Source organism: Macrobrachium nipponense, chromosome 2, assembly GCF_015104395.2.
Source record: "Macrobrachium nipponense isolate FS-2020 chromosome 2, ASM1510439v2, whole genome shotgun sequence".
Lineage (NCBI taxonomy): Eukaryota > Metazoa > Arthropoda > Malacostraca > Decapoda > Palaemonidae > Macrobrachium > Macrobrachium nipponense.
In genome coordinates, this window is record NC_087201.1 from 167,537,223 (window position 1) to 167,551,290 (window position 14,068).

A 14,068-nucleotide genomic window follows, 5' to 3' on the forward strand; every position below is an offset into this window, starting at 1 on the left:
TTCCCAGGTATTTGTATTCTGTCTCATCTATGTGTTTGATGTTGCTCCCATCTGGTTGCTTTATCCCTTCAGTTCACGTTACTTTGCCTTTTTGTATGTTGACTAAGACGCATTTTTCTATTCCAAACTCCATCCTGATGTCCCCAGATACAATCCTTACAGTCTGGATTAGGGTATCTATTTCCTTACCATACAGCTTGATGTCGTCCATGAACAGCAGATGGTTGATTTTGTTGCCTCTTTTCTTGAGTTGGTACCCGGCATCCATCTTCTGTAGTACTTTTGTCATGGGAATATGGCAACTGCTACGAAGAGAAGTGGGGACAGTGAGTCGCCCTGGAAGATCCCTCTCCTGATATTTAACCTCCGCTAGTCTTATTCCAGAGCTTTGTAAGTATTGTATTCCGTGGCGCCATTGTATTTTTTGAGGAAGTTGATGGTGTTTTCCTCTGCCCCATATATTTTCAGGCATTCTATTAGCCATATGTGTGGTATCATGTCGAAGGCTTTCTTATAGTCTATCCATGCCATGCTTAGGTTGGTTTTCCTTCTCCTACTGTTCTTCATTACCATTATGTCTATCAGGAGCTGGTCTTTTGTGCCCCTACACTTCCTTCTGCAGCCTTTCTGGTTGGGGGGGGATGGTTTGTGTCCTCTAGGTAGTTGTATAGCCTTCCACTGATGATACCTGTAACTTCCACATTATTGGTAGGCAGGTGATAGGCCTGTAGTTATTGGCTATATTTCCCTTACTCTTGTCTTTTTGTACTAAGGATGTTTTCTTCCTGTGGTCATCCATTTGGTGCGTGGTGATTTAAGATACAATGCTGGTTGTCTTCCCCTCTTAGTTGGCTGTATAGTCTTTTTTGGTTGGTTCCGAATAGTTTGTTGTGTTGGTATCCCTTAGTCCTGTTCATGTACCGTTGGATCTTATGTGCTTTGCCTTAAGCCTCTGTTTTACTCTTCTATTGTGTTGTTTAGTCCCCACTCTCTTGTACTTCGTATTTCTCATTGAGTTCCTCCCTTGTTTTTCTTGCTTCTTAGCCTTTTTTCTGTCATCTCTTTCAGTTTTACTCAGTCAGATCTCATCACCATGATTTGCTTTTCCAGGCGGCCTTTTCCAAGGAGGTTGCTGTTTTGGTTTCTGTTGGGTTGGTTGTGCTGGTGGTGTTGTGTTCGAATCCCCATCAGTTCTGCTACTAATCTTGCTCCTGCTATAGCCAAGTTATTTGTTTCTGTGATACTGGTGGTGTGTATTATGCCCATTATTTCATTGACCTCACTTATTATTATTTATTTTAACTATTGCATTTTAAAAATTTTATACTTCATAAGTTTCGTTTGTTGATATTTATATCTATTACTGCAATAGACTCATTTATGCAATCCTTCGCTTTTTTATGACTCATCTTACTGAACTAGAAGATAATATCATTCTCTGCTTCAAGCAAAAACATTCAGGTAACGAAAAACATTTAAAGAACCGAGTTATTGTCCCTCCCTGGAGACGGTGCAGTTGACATTGCCAACCTACTCGATGATTCTCAAATAATGTCACACAAGGACAGTCTACTTTGTATCAAATCAAGAACTGTTTCAATCGGGAAGGACTGTCCTTGAGTCTGGATTGGACACAAAGAAAATTGTCCCAAATCTCCCCTGTCCCACTTCAATAATCGAGAATACTTCATATTCGCATGTGCACAGCTACAGAAAATTAAGTAAAAACTAGTATAAATAGAAGTGTCAAGCGATGCTTGTGAATCAGTTACTTCAATAATAGGGAAGGAATCACAAAGAGCTATTTTGCATGCTAAGTTTATTTGCAGAATAATCATAAAACATATTTAAGAAATAACAAAAGTTTTCAATTTAAGATTCTTCAATTTATAAAAAGGATGAAAAGAATGTTTTCAGTCAAATTAGTAATCATAATTAATGGTTCTCAGTGTAGCAGGGGACAACGCCAGTTCTCACTCCTCTGGTTGCAAGGGTTAGCCACTTTCGTTTGAATCCTCTCCTGAAAAGAAAAGATCATCAAGGCTTAAAAAAAAAAAAAAAAAACATGAAGGCAAAGAACGAGAAAAATTGTCGTATTCTTTAAAAAATAGCATCATTCCGTCTTAAAACTTTTACCATCCATTTTCCTCATTACTGCATGATTCTTTAATTATACTTTTTAGAGGGTATTTCTATATGATGATAATACTTACCAATGGAGTCTAATCAAAATCAGCTAAAAGGAGGAAAAGGAGATTATGAAAATAATGGCAATAAAAACAATACCAGTGAAATACGTCCTAAGCACATGGTAATGACCCAAGAGGGAATCTTGAATGAATAGCCATGAGAAAAAAAGGTCCCATGACCAGCAGCTGAATAAAGCAGTGTTTCTCATTTCAAGGCCTAATGGAAAGGGCAGAATGAAAGAAAGGGGAGGTACAAGGAGTTAAACCTGGAGTAAGTGGGGAAGGAAGGAAGGAAGGATAGAAAACTAAGGGTGTGGAGGAAAATCGGAAGTAGTGAGAAATGTCGAGGGAATAAAAGTTCTCCAAACCATGCAGTTCAAGTATTGTTTATTTCCACCCAGTAAAAATGTGAAGCTGTGGTTTGTTGAGTTGAAAACATCCCTTTCTGAGAAGACGGTGATCCTCTCATGAGTCCCAAGAGAATGGATGCTGCCAATAAGATTCCCTTTAGGAAACTGAAAATAAGCCCACTCCGCAAAAGGAGTCCAAGATTAAGGGAAAGGGTGACACAAGATAGAACGTAGGTCCTAGACGAGAGGTGACAAAGAGACTAGGACCTTCAGAAGAAGTGGCGAAAGAAAGCCAGTAGGAGCTATAGGAGATGTAGCAAAGGAAAGTCTTTCCTGAAGAAGAGGTGACAATGAAAAATAAAGACCAGTGATCAGATGAACTACCTTTTATTATATCCTGTAGAGAAGAGGAACTAAAGAATAAAGCTTTAATGACTGGATTGAAAAATAAGGATCTAGTTTTATTCAAGATTGTCTTGTTGACCCTGAACTTAACTCAAACAAATTGACTGAAGAAGGAAAGAAGTGAGAAGGAAGTAGATTGGGCAACTCATTCTGAAGGAGGAGTGAAGGAGCATTTGAAAGAACGCACCCATCACGATCACCACTAACAACGATTAGAGTGGAGATGTTGCATTTTCAATCTCAATAAAAGTATTAAACTGCTAAATAAATAGCAATAGAACAATAAAGAGTCTCTAATCTATTGTTATTATTCAGAAGATGAAGAAGGACCCTATTCATATGGAACAAGCCCACCACAGGGTCCATTGATTTGAAATCCAAGTTTTTAAAGAATTTGGTATTTATTAGAAGGAAGTAAGAGGAAGTAAGAGGAAGTAAAGGGAAATATAGAAAGAAGAGATTCTATTTATTAAAAAAAATAAATTAATGAATAGATAATTAGATAAAATCCTAAGTAGTCACACAGATGAACAACATCAGAATGTTTGGTGCTGTGGTTAAATAATCTCTCTTAAATAGATCACAGAGGTGCTCCTCATGACAAAAAATCAAGAAATGGAAATCTTTCTTACCATTACCGACCATTCCCATTCTCATTCCCGTTCCCTTTAATGTTCCCATTACCTTGCCCGTGCCCGTGCCCATGCCCATGCCCGTGTCCGTGCCTATGCCCGTGTCTGTGCCCATGCCCATGTCCGTGTCCGTGCCCGTGAGTATGTCCCTGTCGTGACGTGAGTACCAACGCACAGCGACAGTTTCCATGACCACAGAATTTGAAGACCTTCCCGGGGCACACATGGGGACCGTCTTTTCGGAAGCAGTAGCCTCCAGCAGCTGTGCACTTGTTCGTCTCATCGCAACCTTTGACCGTCGACGAAAAACAATGGATGTTATTATTATTATTAGTATTATCTTGAAGACGATGAACCCTGTTCATATGGAACGAGTGAGCCAAAGGGGCCACGACTTGAATTTCAATACAAGCTTCCAAGGAATTTGACAACCATTAAGAAGTAAAGGGAAATGTAGAAAGAAGAAATCTTACTTATCAAACGGAAAAATACATTAATAAATTAATGAATAGGTCAAAATGTATTCAAATTCAAGGAAGACAGCATTGGACCAGTCCTGCATTGTATTTCCTTCGCCTGAAATTTTGAAGAAGCTCCAATTGCATGACATCCTTAGTAGGAAGACTGTTCCGCTGTCCTTTGGCGAGGAATATAGGACTTCTATCACTATTATATGAATAATGAACTTCATGCTTTTACATTACAGAATAAATAGTTAATCTTACAGTACAAATTACTGATGATCAATCAGGTCATATCTAGATTATGAAAGAAGCAGGAGCACTCAAACATATATTACTCTTTGATCATACATACATACATACATACATACATATATATATATTATATATTCATATATATATATATATATATATATATGTATAATATATGCGTGTGTGAGGACTAAAAGGAAATGAATAATGATGAATAAGCAAGTCAGGAAAAGCCAAAGCAGAAAGAGAATTCTAAAGTCTGGTAGTATAAGGGAGTCAATGGAAAATATTCCACAACAGATTTTGAGGTCTAATCTTACCACTGAAGAGGATGATTCACTCACCTCCCTTGCAACAGGAGCAGCTGTCTCCAAGGCAGCCACTGGGGTCGAGAACACCTGTGCAGTTGCCCGATTCAGAAGGAGAAATGCACGACCCGCCAGCATCTCCGCAGGCAGGTAGTGTGACACAAGTAGAAGTATCTAAAAAAAAAAATGAACTCTTATGATTAGTAGTAGAATCATTGAAAGGATGAAGATCCCTATTCCTGTGGAACAAGCCCACCAAAGGGGGCTGTTGACTTGGAGTTCATTAGGGAAGTAAGTAATAAAGGATGGTGCGACGGAAATAGAGAAAGAGAAGTTTCTACTTATTAAAAAAAGAATAGATTTCAGATAAAACAAACAGACACGGAAGGAAACGAAAGGAATTCAAATGATATGTATATATGTAAACGTCTATATGTACATAAATACACATGACTGTCTTTTACTGTAATCCAATAGTATCATATGAAGATATATGGCCGATGAGAACACTATTTGTACGTTGCAACCATATAATATTTCGGACACTACTTCTCCTGTCTGTGTCCCTGTTCACTTGTAAAACACTTTACCAGTGAATGTCCTAAATATATGGTTGGAACATATGAAAAGTGTTTTTATGGGCCTTTATCGTCATACACACACACACACACACACACTCACGTACACACATATCATGTGTGTGTTTGTGTTTGCGTCTGTGTTGAGAGATTCTCAAGATTTTATAAATGCAACCAGGTCGAGTTATGATCGTGACATCCAGCAGTTTAGATTGCTTCATGCATCCCCCTCAGTGGCGGATCCAGGATTTAGGAAAGCAGGGGCGGGGGCCGGGCGCTGTTTGTTAAAGTAAGGGGCGGTATTAGGTAGGAATTATATTGATTTTCTTGTTACTTACTCTGCCTTCTTTCTTCCTTCGAATTAGTATTAGGGTAGTTTTTTGGTCTGGCCAGCAAGATTGCTGGATCCAAACAAGTTATTTATTAATAATTGTCATTTCCTCCTCATATACTTGTCTTTTTTTGATAAGGTTTAACTTCCTTAGATTTAGGGAATCCAGTTGGATTCTAAGAACCGGTATTTGTCCTTCCTGGTGGTTACAAAGGTATTGCTGTATTCATTATATCCACAAGGTTGTTTAAATTTTATATTTATTACGTATTAAATATTGTTAAGTTTTCTTGAGTGTTTTTTGTTTCCGCTGACTTTTAACAACTGTTACATTTGTACTGACAACAACTATATTATAATCTAAGAAATCTGTTTTAACAAGCCCAGGAGATAGAGACAGAATAGTAATACAAGAAAGGAGAGGCTCGATTACAAACAGGTAGAAAGTTTTCATACTTATGATGTACTTTAAGCAAGAGGGAGGATGTGAGGCTGAAGTTGACAGTAGGATAAAAGCGGCGTGGAAGAAGTGGAGAGAGGTAAATGGAGTAGTATGTGATAAGAAAATGCCAATCAAGCTAAAAGCCAAGATCTATAGCACAGTGATAAGACTAGTGTTAATGAATGTATCGAAAAAATGGGCTCTAAGAAGAAAAGAGGAATTAAAGCTTGAGAGAACAGAGATGGGAATGCCAAGGTGGATTATTGGAATATCGCTGCTTGAGAGATTGGAAACTGATGAAATAAGAAGGAGAGCAGATTAGTAAAGATTTCAGAGGTGATAAAAGAGTCACGATTGAGGTGGTATGGGCCAAGGTCGAGAGATTATAGGAGGTCTTCATCAGCGCTGACACAAAATAAGCCTCTTCTGCGCAGGTCAAGAGCGTGACGTCAACTCAACCTCGCCTTAGGCTACCACGAGGAAGGCCCTTTATTAATTAAATGGACAATAGCAGAAATATATGTGTTTGCAGATGCTCCACACCTGGTTAATTAGTTAATTTTTTAGAAATAACTTTTTTGATTCATATTGCCGAATGGTACGTAATATGTACGCTCACAATGGTCCTGTTAAAGAGTTAATAAAGAGGAGCAAAGTGATCTTCGGACAGCTTTTAAACTTTCCAAAAAACATATCAATGTTATTATAGGTATGCAACGAATGACAGTTAAACGTGCCGTGCAACTGCTGTCCAAAAGTACCTATAAATCTATTGATCACTTCGGCAATTTTATTCGGCTTGTTGATAATTGGTTTGATTTGTTTAATTCTCGACTTCCAACAGATAGAAAATCATCAAGAAATGCTTATGGGACTAAACCTGTAAACGCAAGACAATATCTTGCAAGACGTGACTAAAACCGGTAGGGAAATAAGAGTGATGAAAAATAAAGTTCTCTATCTTTTATCTAACTTGCTGGAAATGGTAAAATAAAACCTGGGCATGATGTATACACTAAATCAGGCTTGGTTGGGGCACTTCTTTGGTTTGCATAAATCAAATGGGAGAGTACGATCAGCAACCATCACCAGTTGCATTTAAACGTTGTGTCAGAGCCCACCTTTTAGGAAAAGACAGCATAATTGTAAGCTCAAAGAGAAACGTTTAAAACTGCAACAGTGAAAATGTAACATCCGCCTCATTTTTCCACGTCCCTGACAAGCAAGATGCATCGTTTGAAGACAAAGGAAATTCTCTTCAGAAAGAACCCTGTTTATAAGGAATTTTATGTTGCTTACCAGAATTTAATAAGAATGATCAAAGTGATGACTTTAAAGACCAGGAAGTTGAAGAACAAACATGGGAAGATGCCATAGAAGAAGAAGAATAAGGTTTGTGATATGTTGGCGGGTTCATTGCTTGCAAGTTTCCACAATTTGAACATTTAGGAGCAAAAGTAACAAAAGGAGATGACACATGGGCAGGTGCCATAAGCTTTAGAGAGGGCAAACTAATGAAACCTAGTGTTTCTTGATCATTTAAAGTATGGATATGATGTTTGATTCTCACCATGGGGGAGGGGGGGATGCTTCAACAGCACTAAAAGGGGTGATCATTAAAGTAGTGGTTATAATTAGCAGTCACATCCAAATAACTTCAGAAGTCGAAATATTTTTTTCAATGCCATACATTTGATTAGAATTCGAGATTTGAATAGTCACATTAGTAGTTCAGGAAAAGCGGCGAATAAGATGAAAAAGTTAGCGACATAACTAGTAATATTATGTTAAAATGTGTGCGACGTGTGATTTTATAGATTTGTTAAATGTGTATAATTTTAAAAAATATATTATTGTTTAAAATGTTCTTTAGACTGAAGAAACAGATAATGGTATTTAATAACGGAAAAAAGAAGAGGGCAAAGGTAGGTTTTCTATAATTCCAATGTTATTTGGCAAAAATTTTCTAATGATCTCTCTTATGATTATTCAATTTAACACCATAGAATGAAGAACCTTCATCTGACTATTACATTAATTATCGAATAGCTTCGAGTATTTAGAAAAATAAAAAAGAGAAAGTAAAGGCAGGATTGCTATAGGTTAAGTAGACTGACTGTGGTCATTGTGACGTCACGCACCTAGCCGTTTAATCCTCTACCCAGATTAAGCTGTGGCTGACAAGGCCTTATATTCTCTAGACCTTGGTATGGGCATGTGTTGAGGATGGACGACGACGAGGGAGTGAAGAGGGTTTGGGAGGAACCTGTTGGAGGAAGAAGATCAAGAGGGAGACAGAGAATGAGATGGCGAGATAAAGTAAAGGAAGATATGGAGAGAACAGGTTTGGTGGAGGATGATGATGCCTTTGATGGAGGGCAGTGGAGGAGGAGGAGGAGGAGGAGGAGAAGGCGCATCAAGCAACCAACTCCTTAATGTAGAGATGGCGGTGGGAAAGAAGAAGAGAGAAGAAGAAACTCATTTCTGGATCAGCGAGGTAATTAATCAGTGACCTTGGTCTTTTTAAGAAAATACGGAAGAAAATGAGTGAATTAGAAAAACCAATTTTCCAACGCATGATTATTGTTTGAAGTATTGGTAAAGTAAGGACAGTCACTTACCAGCAATGCAGCAAGTGCAAGTTGAAGCTGCGCATCCTGCGTCATAGGAAGTGCCCGAACATCCAGCTGAGATCTTACTGCAACTGCCACCATATCCGGTACACTCGTCAGTTTGTGTGCATGCTGAGAATGATAAGAATAGTATGTTCTCCTGTAAGTGTTGAACCTAGTAGAGAGTAGTGCCGTCAATGTACCTCACGCGGTGCACTGTAGGCAGTGCTCGAAAGTTCTTTGCAGCCTCCTTTCCTTAGGCCCCTAGCTGCTGCAAACCCTTTCCTTCTTTTTACCGTACCTCCGTTCATAGTCTCTTTCTTTCTTTCTGGTGACTTTTCTTAACCCTCTTTTCCTGACAACTAGTTCATTGCTCAGATTCTTCTTCTTCTTCAGCAGCAAAAGGCTTTCCTCCTCCTCCTCCTCCTCCTCCTCCTCCTCCCATCTCACCTTTCAAGCCTTTCTACTCTTAATTCCCTTTCACCAATGAATGATCTCCTAGGTCCCAGTGTTTAGCCTTTGGCCGAGATTCTTTATTCCATTCCTCATCTTACACAAGAATCTTGGGCTTTTTCTTTTAGAAATCTGAACAAACTTCATCACCAACAAAAGATTTATTTATATAGAAAATAATTTTCCTGCCGGAATCTGGATCCATCAGGGACGATTTCAATTTAAAATTTCATTGTATTCCCAAACAAAATCTGACATTGCCTGATGGGCTGAACACACCTCTCATTCAATCGATGAAAATAACAGAAATTTCTGGACACATCAACCATGTTAAACTAAACTGTATTCAACCTACAGCACGAAGATAATATATCAGTCAAGTCAATGGAGAGTAATTCGGAATGAATAAGCTCACCATTGTATAATAGATCATTAACAGGCAGCGCCCTAAAGGTGTCCTCCCTTCCAGAGGTCCTTCATTCCTCCTCACACCGTTGGAGACTGTAAAGGAACAGTCTGCCGGGTGAAACCCAAAACAGCTAGTTCCAAAATACCTAGTAAAAAAGAGCTAATTCCAAAATAGCTAGTATACCAAAATAAGCTGTGTTACTAGAATCAGCTAGTTCAAAATAGCTTGTTCAAAACAGTTACTTCTGACGGTAATCTAAGATATTTGAAATATTAGTTTTAGTTTGACAACAGACATCAAGTGATTTGGATTTCTTTATAAGTGATATTGTTTATTCGTCTGTTGGATTTGACTTACTTTAAATGAACAGTCCATCAACATGAAAGTGTTAAAATCGCAAAAAGGATGTGATCAAATATGTCACGAGGGATATGTTTACCGAAGGGACACAACCAATAACGAAACGCAAAATTGGAGATGAGTCATCGAAGGCTGTAAAGGAACAGCTACAACTGCGGTTGATTATAGTGATAATAGTGATGTAGTTTTTAGGCCAAAAGACATTCACATGCACCCGATGTGCCAAAAGAAAAAGCTAAGATTGCCTTCAGTATGCTAACTGAACAAGCTTCTGGTTCGACTGCACCACCACGTAGAGTCATTGCTAACATTATGCAAAATGTTGATTGTGAAAATTCTCTTGCATGCTGAAAAGAAAAGCACTTACGAAATGCATACAACGAAAAAGGCAAAATTTGAAAGGATACTTTCCCGAACCGAATTCACTTTTAGAGATCAATTTACCTAAAGATTTTAAAACAATTAGTATAGGGAGTGCTACAGAAAACTTTGTATGTTATGGTGAAAGTGATTCCCATGAAATACTAATATTCGCAAGCAAAACTATGCTAGACATACTTGCAACTTCTGCAAACTGGATGTGGTGATGGGACCTTTCAAAATCGGTTCACAATATCCATTATACAACTTACAACGATCCATGCTATTAAAAGTGAATATTTATTTGCATGTGCCTACATTTTGCTGACAAATAAAACAAAGGAAACTTATAAAAAAAGCCTTTAGTATCTTGAAACAAAAGCGCCCAGACTTACAGCCAAGCAAAATTACCACGGAGTTTGAGAAACCATTTATGGATGCTTTCAAATATGTCTTTGAAAATGTGGAGATTCACGGATGTTTCTTCCATCTTTCACAGGCAATTTGGAGGAAAATTCAAAGTATTGGTCTAACAAATACTTATGTAAGTGATGCTAACTTTCGCCTTTATTGTAAATTGCTTCTTGCTGCATTAGCATTCCTACCCCCAGATGAAATAACACAAGTATTTGAAGAACTGCTGGACACACTAGAAGATCTTCTTCAAATGGAGCAAGAAATGGAAGAATTATACTGTTATTTTGAAGATACATATGTAATGATTACATAATAAAAATATGGAATGTTAGTCCATATATATAAAAGACTAAAACTAAAGAGGTCAACCAGATTGCTTGCAGGAATGTGATCAGACCAGAGACGCTAAGATGACGTATACCATAAAGTATGTAGGCTAAGATAACATGCCGTCACCTGTAGTCATTCAATTGTTTATAAACTTTAGTCCAAGCTCCCTGCTTGAGACAACTACCACGACCTATAATTCAAACGGCCTACGTGATCCGTATATTTTTGCGTGTACGCACTAGGAATCTATATATAAATGATCATAAATAACAGAATCGAAATATATCTTTGCGTGTACGCAATAGGAATCTATTTAAAGTGCACATATATTAATCATAATTATATGAATCCATATACATATGTATAAATAAATCAGGTAGCCTATAATCAATCTGTTACCTTTTATCTTACCAATATCTGCAGCTATATATGAGTTAGTATATGGACTAATGAATCAGATATATACAGTTAGCATAAAAATCAACGAATCAATCAGCATAAACATTAATAATTTTTATCAATTCATATATGAAATTTTTATCAGTTAAAATATGATTTTTATCATGTTAATCTTCATTCTATGCGATTATCAGAGTACATTAGTATTTTCTGTAGCATATGTATCTTAATGAGATGAAGTGAAAAACTGTATCAGTATATATCACGTGATCACTATTATTTACGAATATCATATGCATATTATGTCTAATATTTTATTACTTGAATCTGTATTTGTGTACACCATGAATTTTTTTTACTTATAAGATTACTTTCATTCTTATTTTCAACATAGTGGGTTCTGTATCACCACTCCTATAAGTCAAACTGCAAGTCAAGTTTTGAGTAATATTTCAGTAGTTGGTTTTGGTAGCTGACCGAGCTAACATGTAATGATTACATAATAAAAATATGGAAATGTTAGTCCCATTATATAAATGGAAAAGAAAAAACCCCTAAAAACCACCCTAAATACAGATGGTCAACCATATTGCCTTTATGCCAGGAATGTGATCAAAGACCAGAGACGCTAAGATGACGTAATACCTCATAAAAGTATGATAGGCTACGATAAACATGCCGTCACCTGTAGGTCATTCAATTGTTTATAAACTTTAGTCCAAGCTCCCTGCTTTGAAGTCAACTACCGTGGACCTATAATTCAAACGGCCTACGTGATCCGTATGTGGTCTCCATTTTGATTGTTTTTAATGTTCGTATGGTAACTATGTCATCTGATTGTATGTTCATATGTTCGAGCTACTGTCTGATTCCTTTAATGACTGGGTAACGGAGATGGTAGTTAGAAGGCAGAATAGAGTTAGCTATCGTCATTGTAGAAGACCTGTATCTCTTGACCCTAATCGTTTATCATGTAGCGAGAATAGAATTGAGGCCCATCATCATTGGTCAAGAAGCGATCAAGCTATCGTCATTAAAGAGGACCTTTTACAATCATACCATGATCTTCACCATGTAAACTCAGAAGAAATATTATTTTTATATTTTTATACTTCGTTTTTGTTTTTCTTACAAGAACCTAAAACCTCATCACCCGAATCATCATGAGTTTAACACATCGTCGTCATAACCCAAAGAAGTATAATACCGACTTTCTTAAGTAAGGATCTACAAACCCCTCAAGACACTCCATTGAATTATGGAGTTGCAATACCAACCCGACTTAGCCGTAAGATTATCGCAAAGTCTAACATTACCTCATAGGGAGCGCCTTATTATACAATGGCAAGCAGCCCTAAAACCATACATTGGAAATGCCCCCGAAGAACAGGAGTTAAGAAGAAAGCCTCCTTTATTTTCCCCAATGAATTGGAGCGTTGAACAAAATGTCAACAGATGGTTTACCGAGAACCACAAGACCAAGCTTGAAGGATGGAATGGCCACCGAAGCAATTCAGTCCCTGAACCCTTCTAGTTTGTCTGATGCCACGCACCCTTTCCTTTCCTTATGGCGGTCTTTAAAGGAGGCAGTTCAGCAGGAAGAAACTATGCCAAAAGAACTATGGTTCGACTGCTCGTTTATCATGGCGAAAGGGAGACTGCAAGTAAAACCAGCCTAAAGAAGTTATGGCAAGGATTCACGACATTAAATCCAAGACCCTCAAAAATAAAGAATTTTCAAACATTTGAAATCTTACGTGGCCATTAGTTTGTATTTATCAAATACTGATTAAAATATATTTATAATTTTCTAACTAATCCCTAATTGTAAATAAATTTTTGATGGTTTGTGCTATTACCACATACGAAATTCCTTTTTAATGTTTTTATGAATTTTAAATAAAGTATCTCAGATTTGTAATCTTTTTTAAACCTAGCTTTTTTTTGTGCACTAAGGTATTTTGGGAACTACGCTGTTCTTGGACAAGCTATATTGGAACTAGCTATTTTGGGTAAAAAAAAAAAAAAACGCTAACTATTTTGGTATGCTAGCTATTTTGGAATTAGCTCTTTTGTACTAGGGTTTTATTTTTTGGAACTAAACAATATTTTTGGTGGCCTACGCTGTTTAGTCACGTAATCGATAGAGAAATTAAATTTTTTCATAGGATGACGTGTGAAAAAGCAAGTGTTATTCAATTATTAAATTGCATAATAAAGATATTTGGGAGTAACGCATGAAAATATTGACAACTTCTCACTCAAATCAAACCTGTGACTGACAGGTCCATTAGTTTCATTTGTGAATAAAGAGATTTAGAATGTCGCAACCTCCTTAAAAGAAACTGCTTTCTGTGGTCCTTAATATTTTTAACGGGTTAACTATAATACTGTTATGGTATTATTTTATATTGGTTCCAAACATTTGTTAAAAGAATAACTAATAAATCCCTCTATTCACTTCAGCCTTGATTGTATATTTTTTTCGACACCTTGTTCTGTGAGCAGGGCCTTAATAATAATTATATATTTGTGAATATATCTACATATAGATTTTTTTTCCTATAGTTTTTGATTTGGAGGCCCCCCATAACCTGCTTGGGGGTGGGTGGGCGAGCCGCCCCTCGCTGAACCCCATCCCCAAACCCCAATGAACGCCCCTGAAACAACATGTTCCAGTGCACAAAGCACTACACCCAAGAGCAAATGCAGACAGACTATACAAATACGGAAGGAAGGAGGGAAGGGAGGGCTACTAAGCATAGAGGACCTGCATCAAC

At 37.3% G+C, this 14,068-nt stretch overlaps 1 protein-coding gene across 2 annotated transcripts; it reads right to left on the reverse strand.

The window, feature by feature from the left end:
* Nucleotides 1–1,810: 1,810 nt before the first annotated feature.
* On the reverse strand, nucleotides 1,811–8,821 carry LOC135221561 (uncharacterized). 2 transcript variants are annotated; one of them, XM_064259260.1, is made up of 3 exons: nucleotides 8,570–8,821; nucleotides 4,634–4,771; nucleotides 1,811–2,020 (listed from the first exon to the last, which is right to left on the reverse strand). In XM_064259260.1, the coding sequence occupies exons 1-3, from the start codon at nucleotides 8,660–8,662 to the stop codon at nucleotides 1,946–1,948; spliced, it is 306 nt and encodes a 101-aa protein (XP_064115330.1). In that variant the 5' UTR covers nucleotides 8,663–8,821; the 3' UTR covers nucleotides 1,811–1,945. The 2 variants fall into 2 exon arrangements, 1 of the variants encoding a protein (XP_064115330.1); XR_010316032.1 differs by lacking the exon at nucleotides 1,811–2,020 and adding an exon at nucleotides 3,750–3,865 and having other exon boundaries at nucleotides 8,570–8,792.
* Nucleotides 8,822–14,068: the final 5,247 nt, after the last annotated feature.